We start from the raw sequence: 19066 nt of genomic DNA, 5'->3' as shown, positions 1-19066 counted from the left end.
GTTCAGTAGTTTGGAAGGAAGGCATGAGGTTAAAAAAAATGTACACTAAATACACTCCTGAGCACATTCACACTTTATAACAAAAGTAAACAAAAACAAAGGTTGGTGCATTTTGCAACCATGACCCTGACTCGTTCTGAATTAAAGGTACTGGACACTAGGAGGGCAACCCGCTTTGGGGTTGTTTTTTCTCTTAAGCTGTAGAATTAAAGGCTGGTTAAGTCAGAAGATACTACTACAGCTCAGAAACCAACCATGACTCAACAGGAGTAGATGGAGTCCTACAATGTTGCTCACTTTTCTGTCCCCCTCTTTTCTTCCCATCTCTGTAAAAGTGAAGCTCCAGCTGAATTCAAATAAGGTTGCCCTCTGCTTGGAGGACATGAATATTTTGCATAAGCTGAAACATTTTATCACGCAGATCACCTCTTTGGATGGATTTTGTTTATTTGCAGCAATCGAGGCTTAAAACAAGCCTCCAGTGGTCCCTTGCTTTAGTCTCTAACTCCCAACCTTTCAACATGTCTGACATGAGGGCAGAATCACAGACTACCTTTTCTTCCTTTTACGCTGGACTGAAGGGGTACAAAGAGATATTACATGAGCATACAGGCTGCTGATCTTTAGATGCTGTCTTATTGCATTGTGAAACCTACAGTGTGCTTTAAGGTATCAACATTTCAAAAACTGCACACAATTTGGCAAATATGAGCATCTGAACCTTTAAGCTCTCTGTATTTACTTCAATTTAATGTAAATTTCAATGTAAACACATGAATTTCCTCAAGTTCAGGCTTTCTGAAAAAGACCCATCATCCAGAATGATAGAAATGGTCACATTAGGATAACAGAGTCCTTACTGTAACACCAGGGAGGCAGTGTGAGGCATCAAGGAAAAGGCTAAAAAGCAGCAGATCCCTTCTTCAACTGTGACCATTTGCAACATGCGTTCAAACTTTTGACAATACATTGTATAACCATATCTACTCGAGGCAGGCTGTGGCTTCTTAATGTTTTCTATGAAACTCTGGATGTCAGTTTTACTCACTTTGCTCCTTTCACTGCTGAAGTGGATCTTGAGCTTCAGATATTTTCCAACCCTTCATATTGCATATTATATGTAAGAAGTAACACGTTCCCACTTCACGCCGCCTCTGTGTGCTACAGTCCAGTTTCAGTGCTGCTTCTAAGAGTCCATGTGGTTCATGCTTCTACTTCATACCTCCTACAATTCACTGTGTTAACTCCTTCCAAGCCAGTCCCCACGTCCTTGAGGAAAAACAGACCCAGGCGGCCGACTAAATGAAGGGGAAGAGACGTTTCTTGAGGATGTAGAGGACGGTGGCAAAGAAGAGGGCTAGTGCAAGGAAGATGAGCAGCTTGTCTGTCAGCTCCCGCCGGTTGTACTTCAGGATGAGCTTCCTGCCCAGGTGAATGGTTCCTGTCATGCTTTTAAACTCCTCGTTGGTTTCCTGCACCGTCCTGGATGAGGTGGCTGAATAAGGAGGACGAAGAATTAAAGGCATTAAGGGTTTAGGAGGATCGGTTAGGAAATGTGGACAGGAGACTGAAACATAAAATTAGATTTTTACCTAGAGTGCCAATGGTGTCCTCACTCTGCTTCACCTGTTCAGACATCATCCTGCTGATAGACATCAGACTCTCTGTGATGTTGCTGCTGGTTTCCACTAAATTTTCCTTGGTTGCTTTCCTGAGACAAAAACACACACACACACACAGAACAGAGCAGGTGAAGTACTGCAGATGGGTTCTGACATGCCTAATTTATTATTAGATTATATTAAAGTGATTTATTGGAGACTAGAAGGAATCTTTTTCTCATTAAGTAGTTTAGAACCTTGTGTTTCTACCACCAGTGCAACTAGCCACTCTATTTTTATATTCATTTATCTTTTTTGGTTCATTTGTGCCAGTTTTTAATCAATTTTTTTAAATCACAAATGACCAAAAGCAACAATTAAAAAAATCTTATTTAATAATCGTTCATGAAAGCATTTTAAACCACAGACATTAGACAAAAGATAGTTTTACAGATGTTAACAAGTGTATCTGTATTTCAGTGTACAGCAGATTAGCTGTTGTTTTGACATAGTTGTCATACTGCGATTCATCTGATAACACTCCATAAACATAAACACACATCTGTGTAAAACAGAAATATTATTGGTGGCCTGGGCTTAAAAACAGAAAGAAAACAGTGTAATGGTAATAACTACAGGAAGTAGAGGATAGAAGTTACTGACAGAAACTATGGTATCAGTTTGAAAATCCTAAGCAGCCTTGTTCTCAAGGTGTGTACGATGCCTCTGCCCGGCAGGGTAACGATAATACCCCATCAGCCTTTTACAGCTAAACAGAAACCAGGTAAATTAATACAGGTGACATTAATTTCCTCCTGTTTGGCTGCAGGTATACAAAAATCACTGATCAAAGTTCAGACTGCATATCAGCAGCTCTAACCAGGTGTAGAAGTACGGGAATCTACATAACGCAAACAAACTCGGGGTACACTGAACTGTCTTCGTAGTACAGTGCTCTGTAGCAGAGCCTTGGCAGAAACTATATTTACCTCTGTCTGGTGTTGTGGTTTTCCTCACCATGCAGCAGTTCGTCCTTCTCCATGTTGTCTATGGCAAGTTTACAAGCCAGGTTAGCTTTTCTCCACGCTGTCTGGTTGCTGACAAGACAGACAAGAAAAAGCAAACAATTTTGAGACTGAAAGTTTTTGTTTTAGATTTTTTTTCCATCTTAAGTGCTCGCTTGTGTCTGCATTTCCAGTTTACATTATCATCGCAACAAAACAGAAACCAACAACATGTTCACTGGGACACGAGGCAAGTGATTCAAGGGGAAAATAAAATGACTGGTGCTGCACAGGCTTATTTTTTTTAGATGTGTCTGTGTGCGTCTGCGTCTAAACACCTCAGCATCTGCTTCCATTGGCTCTCGGTCTCTGTTTGGATGGCCACTCTGTCTGACTCTTTGTCCTGCTCTTTGGCCATCTGCTCCAGATCCTGGAAGAAACAAAAAAACAACAACATCATGGCATCACATGACACAGATCCAATATTAAGCAAAAAAAAAAAAAAAACCCTGTCAGATGCAGCACCGTGTGGATGTGTAGCTGAGGCCTGACCTGAATTCTGAGCCTCAGCTTGTTGAATTTCTCTTTGACCTGAGCATTGAGCTCCACAAGAGCAGACTGAGGTCCTGGACAATCCCTGATGTCCTACAGACAACACACACACATTGAGTTAAATATAATGTATTAGTTATATTTTATAATTATATCACATCGAGTAAGACATACATCATGTGAATTCATAAATGCACAAATCTTTGTGTGAGCAAAGGAGCTTGTGCTTTAGGAGTATGAGACATCTGGTCCATTGTTATAAAGTGTTTTGTCATTGTACATAGTGTACTGAGAGCTTGGCAGCAAGTCAGACTCATTCCCTGTGAATCCTGGACTCCACCAGCTCTGCCCCTTTATCATTGATTCTGTTCACAAGTTTTTTTGGAAGAAAGTTTCTATGTGCAGCCAAGAGGTGGAGGCAGTCAAATTCAGTGGACTCAGGATCTCATCTCTGCTTTTTGCTGATGTGGTTCTGGTGGTTGAATCGAGCAATGACCTCCAGCTTGCAGTGGAGCAGTTTGCAGCAGAGTGTGAGGTGGCTGAGAAATGGTGTGTCCACCACTACACATGAGCTGCTGCCCCCAAGTGGTGGAGTTCAAAGCAACTCGGGGTCTTGAGAGGGAAAGGGGAAGTAGGGGATGTGGCACTGTAATTGCCTGCTGTGGTGAAAAGAGATTTAGTGGTTGTTCTACATTCTGGCCCTCACCAACGGACATCAGCTGTCAGTGATGATCTGGCCAAGAGGACAGCAGAAATCTATACAAATATAACAGCTGTATAAAGATACTTTAAATGGCCAAAAGGACTTGATTGATTGCAATGTAATGTAGAACCATAAAAATACTTGCAAAATATGTCATTTTTTATTACTTTATATATGAAATCCATTTTTAAATCCTGTTGACTAGAGCTATTTAGCAATATAACCAAAGACATTAGACAAAGAAACACTGGCGGTCACTTTTTGATAGGGCAGGTGTCTCTCAGCTTACAGCCGTTCCACCATCTGGCTCAGGATATACAGTATAAATTTTAGCACATTTTTCTCCATTAAAAAAAACAACTTAATATATTTTTTTATATTCATATTATTTACATTTTCTAAAACAATTTGTTTTAACTTATTTTAATTTCCCTTACTAATTAGGATATCACGAACGCAGAACTAAACAAAGAGTGCGTCGTAAATATTTTTTTAAATAACATCTGATAATAAATGATCATTTTCTTCTCTCGGTTATTTGAATAATTAGAGATTTATTACTCAAAAGTATTATAACTGTCTCAGGAATGATTTTTTGCCTAATTAAAATAAACAAAATCAAGAATGTTTTGTGTCTTTTGACTGTCGGAAAGTTAACGTTAGCTTCTTCTTAGCTCAACTTGAAGACCTGTTGTGCGCATGTTCAGCCAGCTCTCCAGAGTTACCAACGGTTCAGAAATGGCTCAGGATGAAAGGACAAACAAGGCGCTCGTTCTTCATTCCTTACCTGAATGAGAGCTTTAATTTCCAGATCATATTTGATAATTTCTTGTGCGCAAATTCGGACGTGAACATCCGCAGAAGACGCCATTGTTGTTTTTGTATGGCAAGCTGGAGGTCCAAAAGAGGTAAAGACGAAGGACCAACGGTAGTCGGATGTTAATTATCCGTGGAATAAATAAATATGTTACTTAAAATGGAACAAAAAAAAAAATACTTAAATAGGATTTTATAATTCCTTTAAAAAAAAAGTGCAGTTACTTATCATTCTGCAGCTTCCACTATAATTTTGTCCTTACTTATTGGACAGACAGGATCCACACTGAAATTTAAATGTGTTTTCAAATGTTTAAACATCATATAAAACAGAACCACTAAATAATTTTAAGTTTGTAATATATAAACTATACTTAGAGAGTCAAAAGTGGCATTTTTAACTAAAAAAAACTACTAAAATTAATTCAGCCTCGGCTGTTACTAATATACTCTTTTTTTTTTTTATTAACATCATGGATAGAGCCTGTACTATTACTTTTCTACTAAGTGTTAGTATTAACAGTACGTACTGAAAAGGGGGGTCTTGTGTCATTTTTACACCAGCTAATTTTGTGGAAATCCTGTAAAGGAAAAAGGAGGCCCATGTCTGATCCGTGTTCCCAGCAGTAACCCTGTCAAGATAATAGACACAAAGACACAGACAGAAATTTCTCCCTTTTTCTGATAGACTTTGTGCTTTGTCTAAACAGCAGCAAACCAGCAAAATATGTACAATACAAGAGTGGAAGAGCTATTTTAATGTGGTCTTTTTCCATACTGTTATATACAAAAGACAATAAAACCATGAATAGAACTTAATCATAAGCACTTCCTGTTTAGATGCAGCCCTTTTCTGAATGTGTCCAAACCTAATAAACACATCAGTGAGCCACATTGTTGCTTTGGGAAACATTTTCTTTCATTATGAAAAGGTTGGGAGGGGGAGAGACGCCATCCCACACACCACTGCGGTGTACATGTAGGGCATCAAATTATATTAAAGTATTTTTTAAAAAAGAATCAAGGAAATTATGTATGTAGTAGAAGCAGCTGTCTGCTTTCAGTTGCAGTCTCCCAATGACATTTGCTGGTGGTAAAAATAAATTTAGAGCCATCAGCAGAAGTGTTCCTATCAGTGGTTCTCTTTGGCTGGATAAAGGCATCTCTCCATTTCACAGGCACTACTTGTGGAGGAGATAATATGGCATTACTCAAAAATCAACCAGAAACACTGGTGAAGATCTTAAGTTTCACTTCGCTTGAATGATCCCGTTTTATTTATATATAGATTGTGCTGGAAACATTCCTCAGACATTTGGGTCCATACTGACATGACAGCGTCACACAGTTGCTGCAGGTTTGAGAATAGTGAACTCACTGTCGTGTTCAAGAAACCAGTTTGAGATGATCTGAGTTTTGAGCAGCTATCGTAAAGGGATAGACATGCTCACAATAATACTCAGGTGGGCTGTAGTATTTAAATGATGCTCAGTTTGCACAAAGGGGCCCATAGCGTACCAAGAAAGTATCCCCTACAACATTACAGCACCGCCACTGTTGATATAAGGCAGGGTGGATCCATGCTTTCATGCTGATTGCACCAAATACTTATGCTGCAATTTTAGTGAGCCCATGCTGATTGTAGTCTTGGTGTGGTCTTCTGCTGCTGTAATATTGGATCTGTTGTGTACTCAGGAATGCTCTCCTGCATATCTTGTTGAACTCTTTATGAACTCATTTGCTTAAAATACATTTTTAAGCGACGAAAAATTCAAAAATCATTTATAAAAATCAGGTTGGAAAACTCACACACACACTCGGTCAGTTAAATAAACAAGATTCAGACTGGGGTGCTAATGGTTTTATTGTTTTGATATTAAAATCAATAAACATAATCAGACAAACATGGTTACAAGCAGAGCTGTGGTACCAACTCCTGGTTGATACAACAGAGAAAAACGATTAAAAAAAAAAGAAGAAGAAGAAGAAGGAGAAGAAGAAGAACAGAAAATAAAGAGAGAGGCACAATTACACAACAGAGATTCAGGGCAGGTGTCTGCAGAATGTCGAGCAGCCAGAGACAAAAACTGTCAGAAGCTCTGAAAGAGAATCGGGCTGTTACAGTACAAACCAAAAAATAATAATAATAAAATAAAGGTCTTTTACTTTTCCATTCCTGTGCATAAAGCCACCCACTGTGCCTCCAAGAAGAGAAAAAATAAAAAATAAAAATACAACGTTAAACAAAAAGTTAGTCAAAACAAAAGTATAAACCCAGCACAACATTTATTACACAACATAAATATAGCAACTGTCAAGATATTGTATTTGAACAGGCATATATGTGAACTACAAATATAGATGTCATTGCTAAAGAGAGGATCAAGTTAGTTTCAGCAGGATACACTTTTTCTGCAGGTTTTGCTTCTTTATGAAATTATAATCACCAAGAGATCTATTATAGAGCACTTAGCAATGAAGTACAGCCCTCCTACTGAGACTGGGGAGAGGAACACACACAGGACTAACTACAGAAAGATCCCATGCTGTTGATCGAGTCAAATACCATACAAGACCAGAAGCATCGTAACAATGGCATGTAGCTGTGGAGCTCAGTATGGCCGATACCTTCCACATCCGCTACATGTTTGGACTTGTATGGATTTCCTATTATAATCCTCCGTCTGTCTGTCATTATTAAAATTTATAAAGAGAGAATAGTAACCAAACAGATGCCGTCTTTTTTCGGTAAATGTCTCTTGCTTCATGCATTTTGGCAAGTCTGGAAGGAGATGTAAATCATTGCAGTGTTTGGATGATGAGTTGGACGTATGTAGAAATAGAAAGAGGGGTTTTCTTTTTTATTATTATTATTAAGTGTGGGTGGTTGTTTGCTTGAATCAGTCTGCTGGAAGAGGAGATTAACCCTTCCCCATCATTCATTGCAAAGGGGAAGGTGAGGGGTCTCTGCCCACCAGCCTTTAGTGGCCCCTGGCTAATCTCAGGGGTTCCCTGACAAGACAACTGCGAACCAAAGCCCCTCTGATAAAAATTAAAATTAAAAAAGCACCTAGAAGGGGCAAAACATCTCTGGCGCAGTGGTAAAGTTTTACTTCCTTAAAACTAAATTTTCCCCACCAAAAGTTAGAGACCGCAAGCAAGCCAACTCCTGACCTCAGCTCCGTGGCGGTGGAGCACCTGAACCTCAGCCCAGAGTCATGACCAAAGAGTCACCTAAAGGCAAGGTTCAGTCTGGTGACCCACCGAGCTTTTCTCAGGACTTATTAAACTTCCGCTTCATGGGCCCCACAGACAGCGATAATTCAAACTCACAATGAAACTGTAGTCTGACTTGGACCGGTTTACTTAGAAAATAATGAATTATTTTTATCTCCTTAGACCACCTTCAGTCTTAAATCTGCTTAAAGTTTCATTTTCAGTCTCCATCTCTAATCACAGCAAACATCTGAAGTCTCTTTTGGTTGCCTGGCCAAAAGAGAGTCCCCATATATATCTATATCACCTAAAAAAACAAACGTGCATTTGTGACTATAAAGTACTGGCAGAACTGCCCTACTTTGTCTCCTGTTTCCAGTATTTGTGCTAACTGGCTGCTGGCTGCAGTGACATCAAACTTCTCAGCCAAGTTATAGTAAGAAAACAAATCATCTACAACTTAAAAATGGTTGCAATGCTCCTTTAATGGAGGGAGTCATTATTAGACTATTATGCAAGAGGATGTCTGGGTACATGTCAGCAGAGAATATCTCATGAAGCTCAGTCACACCAATCATAACTCTATTTGCACAAAAAGAGTAAATATTTGTAAGTAATAACTAATATAGGACAATTCCTTAATTTTAGTTAGATTCACATTTGACTTTTTTTAAGTTTGTAATCGTTATGTTAAAGTGTCTATTTTCCAATTTGTGATAGGTGAGCTCAGTTTATTTAAATCTAACTGAGCATTAGTTAGTGACATTTACATCTCTAGATGCTATTACAGGTGTGTACATAAAAGCTATTTACAGAATAGGTTGAGGGAAAAAATTAAGATATACTTCCCAGTTTTTTTTCCAGACTTTTTGCTCATGATTTTGATTTTTTTCTTCTTCTTTTTTTCCCCAGTCAAAACTTGAAGATTGTTTCCAGTGGTCCCAATTCTCTTCTATACTAATTGGATCTTTGTCAAAAAAATAAATATATATAATTTTTGTATGAACAGTTTCTAGTTTCATTGTGACTTTGATTAAGATCTGTGAATCTCATGACAAGTCTCTGACTTGTGGTAAAGACTGCTTTAGTGGAAAGCTTTAAAGTCTAGCTCCAATCACTGTCTCCTTGCATTGTTAAATTAAAGGACCGAACAAATAAATAAAGAAATGGCAAGAACACTGGGATCAGAGAAAATGACAATAAAATATAATTTAGGGAAAAAAAGTGCAACATTTGATAGAGTCAGAGCATAAATATCAAACCATATTGATAATAAAAAAAAAAAGATTGAAACACACAAGCAGGACAGCAGCCATTAAAAGATACAACATTCATGATCTTTCTGGATCCTGATGACAAAGAGTCTCCCTCTGTTGAGACAACAGGAAAAGCTCTGCCAAACGCTCGTCTGTCTGTATGATCCTGCTGAGGAAGACTAGTCTACATTCATCAGCAAAGCAGCAGCAGCAGAATTATATACCTCGCTATATCAGCATACAGCAGGTCAGAAGTCAGAAACACAAGACTGACCAGAGTCATCAACAGAAGGAATAATATGGCTAATACAGCTATTTAACACAGCCATGTTAGCACCCAGCCACTGACAGATTAGCACCACAGTGTACCTCCATGCTCAGTTTGTCGCTTCATTCGCAACCTGCGACTCAGTGCCAACACTGACTTCAAGGAGGGTCTGGCACTTCATTATAGCAAAGTTAAGAAATGGAAAGTTCGCGTTTATTTGGGATCTTTTTTTTTTTTTCCTGTCTCGACAAGGTCTCAAAAGGTAGCAACAGAGTGCTCCGTGTCGAAACCTTAGAAGAAGAAGAATGCATTTTAATTGTCTAGGTAAAAAGCAGGCCCAAGTCTCCCTCTGTCTCAGACACAGTGGACGTTTGCTCTTCTCTACGCGGACACACCAGCGGTGATAGCAGCAGCAGCCAATGCAGAATACACGATAACGTGGCATAGTGGGCAGAGAAAGAGTTCAAAACAGAACCAGGTTTCCCAAAACAATTCAATTTACAGGTTGTCTTTTCTGCTCTTCTTCAGCAAGGCTATTCTACGATCGAGACATGACTAACGGCTCTCATCTGCCTCTTAGGTTGACTATTGTATAAAATGCACTGATTTAGGTTTCAGATGAGGTTTTCATTTCATTATTGAACTTCAAGTTTAGGTTTTGGGAAACCCAGTCCCTGGTTTCTGTAGGGAAACCCCCTCCAGACTGACAGAAGGTGCAGATTTGTGTTCTCATATAACTGATTAAGGCACCTGGTTCAGCAGGCATCATATTCAAAATATTTTTTTTCCTTCTAAGTGTACAAACCAAGTGCAAGGTGAGTAATGCTGTTGGTCTTTTAACTGCCACAGGGAGGGAAAAAAGAAAGATTGGGGGGACAAAAAAAACCCAACCAAACAAAAGAAAAACCCCAACAGGTATGTGTGGTATAAATATACTGTAACTGTGGTATGGACACCCTAAACCAAAATCTGATGTCTCTTTGTGCTCATTCAATAGCAGCAAGTATGAAATCATACAACAGAGCGTACAGAGAGCCCAAAAAGCCATGCAACAACTTTGTGACAATGAACACCCTTTCCTGAATTCTTCCCGATCTGCGAGGAACTCACAGACTTGATTCTCTCAGCGCTATGCAGGGAATCGCCATGCAGAGACAGCTGCGTTCTCATTTTAGGGGAAAATGTGGAGGGTAGTAGTACATGTTTTTGTTTTGTTTGTACAAGCAACAAGGGTTCAAACAAGACAGGATATACATTTGAAATGCCAAAAAACAAAACACAAAAAAACCCTCAAAGCCAGACTCTTAGACCTGACAGCACAGCTAGTCCGAGGTTAGGTCATTTAACATTTTTATTCCTGTAATGATTTTTTATGGTAATGTCTATTTTACAGGGTAAGAAGCTTCCTGGAAACAATTACCATATGTACTTTGGTACCAATAAAGGGGAACAATAAGATCTTTTTTTTTAAAAAAACAAAGAAAAACTGGTCACATGACTGTCCTTGTAGCTCTGTTTTGGTCTCTACCGGTTGTTGGCTGCAGCAGACAGCCATCTACTGCAGCCAATAAACCGAGACGATGAGCACGAAGCAAAACCTAAAAAAAAGAGTTTACATGTAGACAAACTGATTAGTCCAAGTAAATAATCACTGTTTATAATTCTGGCTATAGATAAATGTCACATTGAGCTGACATGCTGGACTCCAATAATATAACTGGAAGTTTATGATTTCAATACTTTCTCCTGAATTAGCACCAAATTACACAAAGCTGTACTGGAGGAAACTGGACATTTTTTTGGAAATTATTACACACTGTAAAACAAAGCATTACCCTATTAAAAATCATCTCAAGAGCACTTCTATGCACTTAATTGCACTCATTCAAAACTGCTCTTTCTGAATGAAGCTACATCCACGTGATCTTTAACAGAACCTCTGTGGCTTTGAGCGGTGGTATCAAATCCGTGAGACTGGCTTTTACAAAAGAAGTATTGGTACGCTTAACAATAACGATCATACAAGTCGATAGCACAGAAGCGGTGTTGTTGTTTTAAACAAGAAACAGTACAACTCTTCCTCTGATTGGTCCAACAGTGAGTCAGTGAAAGTGATCTGGGCGGAAGTCTGATCTGATCATAGTTACACTGAATGAAATGGTCACACGGAGTGTTTTCTGTAAACACATCTGAATACGGGTGCCTTTTTTTTTTGTTTTTTTTATAAATCCTCGTAGCATTTCTCGGGACAACGAGACGTAATCAGCACCATGTGACAAACCCCAGCTGGATCACGACTGGAAATCAGAGTGGAAACCATTCAGAGAGGAAGATGCTGCAGATTGTGTTTGCAAGAAGACCAAATTTGGACAAAACGGTGACATTTTGTGAGTTTTTTTGTAACAAGTCTGTTGGCCTTTGCTTTTAACTTTTATAGAGCATTGCACCATAGTGATTGACATTAACGATTCATAACGCACACACACTCTCTCTCACACACATACAGTACGCACAATATTTTGTACAGAGTAAAGAATGGCGACAATAATTGGAATACATAAATATACTTTCTTTTGATTTTTATATATGTCATCACATATGTCAGATAGAAGAACGATATTACCCTGATTTGCTGAAGAAGAGCTTTATGGATCCACGTAGCTTTTATTGGACAAGAGTAGCACAAAGTTACACACTCTATTAGCTTAATATTTGACTGTATAGGATTTATGTAATCAGAAATAAAAATTTAAAAAAAAACAGAAAAGAATAAAAGGAATAGTTTTACTGGCGTGGATTTTCACTCATTTCCTTAACTGTTAAAATGCCACAGAGTCTCCTGGTTTGAATGTAAAGTTGCACAGCTTGCGCCTATTCTGTTAAATGTAAAAACCTGTGAGGACTCTTTCTTGTAACCAGCCTTGTGATCGACAGCAAAACACACGCACGCTTCTCTTGTCAGCCGGCCGTCAACCAGCGGCCCTTCAACCACTGCTGACCCCTTGCCAGACCTGGATGAAATTATACCCGAAAGCATCGCTTCCAAAGCAGTTCAAACCTTTGGAGTCATTTTCTTTCAGATACATTTCATCACGTCTGCTACTTTAGTCAAGGTTGTTTTGAGCCAGTCAGGCTGAATTGATTTGTTGTTGTTGTTGTTTACCATATCGGCAGAACAATGTTAGGCCCCCCCCCACTCTGGGCAGCCGACTTTGTCTGCCATGTTGTTATTTTTGTTTGTGTGTGAAAAGTTATTTAAGAAGGCAATAAGTGTCCGGATTGAGTCTCCATTTGTAATTGGCTTGCCATACAGTACAGTGATATAGTAACTTCCCCCAAGGCGGCCGGGAGCAACGTCTTTCAAACAAGCTCTTCCTGGCCGCCCCAGGCTAAACCCTCCTCCTCAATAAGTCACAAGTAGAAATCAGTTTACAAATGATAACAATATAGCTCTCTGAAGAAATGTGTCTACACTGTACATCACCCTGAAGAGGAAGCCAAAGCAGAATCAGTTTTTCCATAGGAAACCTCTACTGAAGGCAAATGAATCGTGACGCCAAGGGGGTCAGCATCAAGATCAACGTAGGGGCCCTGGAATCAAAACCCTCTTGTTTTTTTTTTTTAAGGTTTTTTTTTAATAATTTTTGTTTTCTTTTAAGACCACAAACATACTTTCACTCGGTCCCTGACCAGGAAATAGACCTATCCTGTCAAGACACTGGGCTTCCCAAAGCCATGCAATGGTACGCTCTTGTGCGCTCATATCATGTCATGGCTCCAGAAATGTGCAGATCTAACCCTCGTCAGGTCGTACACCTGCCCCTCGCTAGTTTACAGACCTAGCAGAGTCAGGCAATAGACCTATCCAAGCAAGTAGTCGTCAAGTACACTTGCAGCATTCACGCCAGGCCATTTAGCAGCAAATGGAAGAGAAAAAAATGCTTTTCTTTTCTTTTCTTTTCTTTTCTTTTTGTTTTTGTTTTTTTTTTTCTTTTTTGGACAAAGTGCTTTCGGTTTTTTTAAACATATAAGATAGAGTATTCTATACATATATTTAACATTTAGAAGATACATATTAACTTATAGTTTATTTACAAAACTGAATCACTACTAAGAAAATAGCTATGGACGGTAAGGGGAGAGCAAGTCATTAGGCTACAACTAGTCTAAGAATCAAATATGAATCATGGATACTCGTCATTCTAGTTTCAGAAAAAGCACCATTTCTCCCTTTTTAGACGGAACGGAAAACAGTAAAAAAATCTATATGTGTGTGTGTGTGTGTAGCACTAGCTGTTATTCAGTCACACAACACAAACTTTATCATCAGCAGACTCACGTCACGCCAGTCTGAATTCAGCTTTGTCAAATTCACATTTTTCTCGTTTTAATATGACCTCCAAATAAATCAATTCTGCTTGAATTGTGAAACATTCCCAGAATAGGTAGCATCTCCTTAAAGGACTTTACCGTAACTGGTAACCAAAGTTATTCTTTATGTCTGTGACCAGTCAGGAAGGATATGACTAATGGAGATTCAATTCAGCAAAGCAAGGTCAGAGGCAGCGATGACCATCTCAGGAAAATACACAATTCATGCTTCAAGACAGAATACAACAGCATGCAAAAGTCTGGGCAAGTTTTACTCTGTATAGCGGACTAATATGAAAAGGCATAAAGTTAAAGATGGAATGATTATCTTTTTATTTTCCTCTTATATCAAAATGACACCAAAAGGTGAAGCTGTAGCCTGATAAGTGTATTTTCTTTCTTATTAGGGCTGAATTTCCTCAGCAAAGTGGGTGGCAGTAATGATGCCGCTTGGAGTAAAAATGAGTGTCAACCAGATTTTTTTTAAAATTGTTGTTACACTGATTCCGAGTATTATATGTAGATTATTAATTTGCATGATTAGAGTTCTTTACATTGCTCGTCTTTTTTTTGTTTGTTTAGATCAGTTAGATCATCTGCGCCGAGACTTTTGCACGCTGCTGTATGCATGAAAATCTAAACGACAGCGCTGAATCCAGATCAGCCACACTCAGATGGCTCTGGCTTTCTTACACCATCTGACACAACACTGTATCTCGCTCCTTATCTGCTCTCACGCTAGAACCGCCGACAGCGCCACTTCAACGTTCCCCCTCACAGACCCCTCAAAGTAGACCAGCACTTCGCGGCATTGTGTTTTATATAAATCCTGTCTTGATTCTCTGTATTTCAAATCAGCCAGCTAAGAATAACAGAAAGGGTGGAGCTTATAGATCAAACCATCAGCCAAACACCTCCACCTGTGACCAACAAACACTCCCAAACCAACGGGAAATCTAGCAGGCAGCTAAAATACAAAAATATAACAAGAGCATGTTTTTTTGGTTTTTCTGTTGGGTTTTTTGTTGTACTCTAACTTTCTCAAAGCAAGGATAGGCTTTAGAAATGTGTCATGCTTAAAAATGAATCAATTGTCATGAAAAGTGGCGTTTCACCATTCATAGATATATCATTAATGTTTCTATGTACAATATTCAGTTAATATATTTGTCTATAGACCTCATCTACATACAGAAATCAAACAAGTGATACAGGAACACAAGATTTTGGTTACTGTTTGAGAAATTTTAACAAGCAAAAAAAAAGAAGAAGAAGAAAAGAAAATTGTAACATAGCTTATCTAGTAGCACTCTTGGTATTCATCCTAGCTAGCGCCATTAACACAATGAGCAGGTGGAGGGAGGAATCAGTTCAGGAATGAAGGGCTTCCTTAAGCAATAAATCTACTGGAGAAGCCAACAGAGGGGTTCAATTTTAGATTCAAAAAATAATAATAATAATAAGAAGAAGCAAATGAATGTTCCTTTTCTGTACAGAATTGGACCCAAGCTAATTTCACAGTTCTATGAAGTCCCTGACCCTCCCACAAATCTTACATTCAATACGGCGTCAGGTAAGCTGTGCAAAACCTTACTTTAACTGGCTGGTCGCCATTTCGTTGCATGTGTCTTTGGTACAAAACATAATCAAAAGATAGTGTGCAAATATTTTTTTGTAACTCTAAAAGAAAAATATCTGTCATCCTTAAACCCCCCCCCAAAATCCCCAAAGACGAAAGTACCAAAAACCAAAAGTAATCTATTGCAGAGCCCTCCTATATACACAGACTCTGTGGCATCACGCGACAAGAGCTTCCATTTGTTTATGTACATTCAGAATATCTTCGAAACAGCTGAAAGACACAACAAACTCCACCAGCGTGTCCCTCATCGCACTCGCTATAAGTAGTCCTTTCCTAGGCTGGGAGTTCTGGCCGATCACCTCTCCTCGTTCAGCCCCGCTCACACTCACTCACTCTTACGGAGACGCGCACACACACACACACACACACACACACACACACACACACACACACACACACACACACACACACACATACACATACACATACACATACATACACAAGGCACAATGAATAGAACTCTGATCAAACACTAGTATGAACACACCAAACTGCCTGGTCATCTCTACTGTACAAAAAAGGGAAGCCGGTGCCGTTCGCTGGGAGACACAGTTATTTACAGTTTCCTGGAGGAGATGGATCACTGTTTATGTCATCTCTATCGCCGCCAACAGCACCACCATCATCATCTTCCTCACTTTCTGTCTGATCCCACACTGGTCTGTTCCACGCAGTCCAGTTATAACCAGCACAAAGGCCAAAAAGCACCATGCTACATGCGCTTCCTCTTCACATGGTCAACTATGAGCCGTTAAGCTTCCTCCTGCCTGACACGAGCTTCAAACCAGCAGGACGCCTCTCGCTTAATAAAAGCTCTAATGATAACTCTCAGCTTTATTGTTTCGCAGGGATGGCATGAACATATTTAGGCCTTCAATACAAAATATTTCTTGCCACCCCGTAACGCCTCGGAACAAGCCGCTTTTTCCACTGCAGCTTACAAGGCCATTTTCATCAAGGTGCTTTACTCGATTGGGTTCATTTGACAACCTCAAGTCCACTTTTGTTGCCCTGTGAGGTGAAAGTCTTCTGAGAAATGATAACTGGAACTTTTTTCATGTAAATTCGTCCTTTGTCACTACAACCTCAAACAAACGTGTGAAAGTATTCCAGTGGTTACGCTCATGCGGCTGTTTGTCTCAGCCTCCAACAGAAACAACCCTACACAATGCTATGTTAAACACATCTAATCATCACCAGTGGATTTAGGACGTGCTATTAGCTATACACCTAACCATCACTTGCTTTTAGAGGCGCTTTTCCCCCCCAACGGACGTTCACAATGAGTTGGGAGAACTGTGATGCGCTGATTCTGCACGCAGTGCGCAGAGCCAGAAAGCTAGGGTGTATGCCATACAGATGACATGGCAAAAACAAGCACACATACCTACACACAGGAAGTGGTATGTGTGTTTGTGTGACTAACAATGTGCATGAAAGTCTGGGTTGTAGGGGCATGCAGAGGGGAGCATAGTTACAACAGGACAGCACGATCATAATACTGAGTCCACTGCTCTCAGTGGAAGGCGGCCTGTCTAGATTTTGGAGGTGGGGACTCGCAGGCCGACCAGTCCGCCAGTGGGATCGCCGCGTCCTGTGTTCTCCAAGATCTTGTTGACGAAGTCTGAAGTCTGCCCAGCAACAGGTGATGGCACTGCACACACAGATACAAAGATACATTAGAACATGTTTATACTAAATACTAAAAGTAAAGTTAACTTTTACTTTCAACTGAACTAAAATACGTCTACTGTATCGATCAATTTCACTGCCTACCTGAGCCATTAAAGCTGCTATCATTAGGATTATTAATTTATTATTATTTATTGATTTTATTTTTCATTGCGTAGAAAGCATCTTTATTACTCTTTTATTTAATTGGAGGACTGTTTATGCCCCAAGTGGAGGAGTTCAAGTATCTCGGGGTCTTGTTCGCGAGTGATGGGAGAAGGGAGCTGGAGATCGACAGACGGATTGGGGCTGCGGCTGCAGTAATGCGGACGCTGCACCGGTCCGTCGTGGTGAAGAGGGAGCTGAGTGTAAAAGCGAAGCTCTCAATTTACCGGTCGATCTACGTCCCTACCCTCACCTATTGCCACGAGCTGTGGGTAGTGACCGAAAGAACGAGATCGCGGATACAAGCGGCGGAAATGAGCTTCCTCCGAAGGGTGGCTGGCCTCTCCCTTAGAGATAGGGTGAGAAGTTCGGCCATCCGGGAGGGGCTTAGAGTAGAGCAGCTGCTGCTCCACATCGAAAGGAGCCAGCTGAGGTGGTTCGGGCATCTGGCAAGGATGCCCCCTGGGCGCCTCCTGGGCGAGGTGTTCCAGGCATGTCCCACCGGGAGGAGGCCCCGGGGCAGACCCAGGACACGCTGGAGAGATTATATCTCTCGGCTGGCCTGGGAACGCCTTGGTATTCCCCCGGACAAGCTGGAGGAGGTGGCTGGGGAGAGGGAGGTCTGGACCTCTTTGCTTAGGCTGCTACCCCCGCGACCCGACCTCGGATAAGCGGATGAAGATGGATGGATGGATGTTTATGTTTGTCTGTATACACCAAGCTCAGCGGTGCTTCCAATTTTGCTGTATGCTTGTACTCAGCTTATCTAATTGTGAAGGTTATAGCTGACTGAATATGGTGATAAATATAATCAATGCATCTGCCTATTTATTGTGGTTATCACTTTGATACATCATTGATTACATCAATTATTCATTATCAAATATATTTGATAGTTTTGCAATGAATTTAATTCTGATGGTCTTTAAAATGTTTTTTAAGTTATTCTTAGTCATCGTTCACAGTCACCGTAAACTACAGTATCTCATTGATTGGTGGCCAGTCAACTGTAAAAAGACCATATTATGCTAACTTAGAGGTCCACGATTTCATTTGGGGTCCTGCATTTTAGGTTTTACATGGTTTAATATTCAAAGAACATTCGTTTTTCTAACCTTGAAAATCGCTGTAGCTGTACTAAAAGTTAAAAATGTATCTTTAACTCTTTACGCCTTGAGAGCTTACAAGCAATAACCCTTGTTTCTCTTTTCTCACTTGAAAGGTTTCTGTTATATTTCAGGCCTCCTTACAGAACAAAATGACTCTGCCTCGGCAGCTACTCTTGTAAAACCCCAGAAACTATTCTAATTGTCATCAAACCACGTGTTTATTAATACATACTGAGGTGTAAAACATGTTATTAAGAGGAGGCAATGATATGTTGTCTTTATGGGGTAAAGAGTTAAGTCTCCACATGCTAATAAAACCCAGCCTGATCAGATTGGTCAGCTAGCCCAGCAAAAGAGGCAAGAGAGAGTGTCGGTTACTAACTGTAACCAGAGACAAAGAGTCCTGAATAGAAATATTCGGCCGCTCAAGATGGCGGCCGTCCTGCTCCTGCACTGTCCCCGACTCAAAAAACAAAAAGATTTTATATTTGTGTTGTTGATGATGTCTGGTGACCGTTTCAGCTGTGCGGTCATTATGATAGCAAAGATGTAGCTTAGTGCAGTGCTTGCATTTGGACAGTATCTCACAAACATGAGTACACCCCTCACATTTTTGTAAATATTTTGTCAAATCTTTTAATGGGACAACATTGAAGATACTAGTCAGTGTGCGGCTTGAACAAAAGTGTAAA

At 40.0% G+C, this 19066-nt stretch overlaps 2 protein-coding genes across 4 annotated transcripts in view; both read right to left on the bottom strand.

Moving 5' to 3' along the window:
* Positions 1 to 181: 181 nt before the first annotated feature.
* Positions 182 to 4805, bottom strand: bnip1b (BCL2 interacting protein 1b). The gene is made up of 6 exons (XM_004550261.4): positions 4648 to 4805; positions 3158 to 3250; positions 2944 to 3035; positions 2591 to 2698; positions 1593 to 1711; positions 182 to 1495 (listed from the first exon to the last, which is right to left on the bottom strand). Exons 1-6 carry the CDS (start codon positions 4729 to 4731, stop codon positions 1299 to 1301), a joined length of 693 nt encoding a protein of 230 aa, XP_004550318.1. The 5' UTR covers positions 4732 to 4805; the 3' UTR covers positions 182 to 1298.
* Positions 4806 to 6522: 1717 nt separating this feature from the next.
* The window catches only part of crebrf (creb3 regulatory factor), a 34472-nt gene continuing 21928 nt past the window's right edge, over positions 6523 to 19066 (bottom strand). For all 3 annotated transcript variants that reach the window (XM_014407827.4, XM_014407824.4, XM_014407825.4), the window contains exon 10: positions 6523 to 17083. In XM_014407827.4, coding sequence (XP_014263313.3) covers positions 16965 to 17083 — 119 coding nt within the window. In that variant the 3' untranslated portion in view covers positions 6523 to 16964. The remainder of the gene's footprint in view (positions 17084 to 19066) is intronic.

The sequence above is a fragment of the Maylandia zebra genome, linkage group LG10, assembly GCF_041146795.1.
Source record: "Maylandia zebra isolate NMK-2024a linkage group LG10, Mzebra_GT3a, whole genome shotgun sequence".
NCBI classification, from domain to species: domain Eukaryota; kingdom Metazoa; phylum Chordata; class Actinopteri; order Cichliformes; family Cichlidae; genus Maylandia; species Maylandia zebra.
This window is presented reverse-complemented; position numbering and strand designations above follow the sequence as displayed.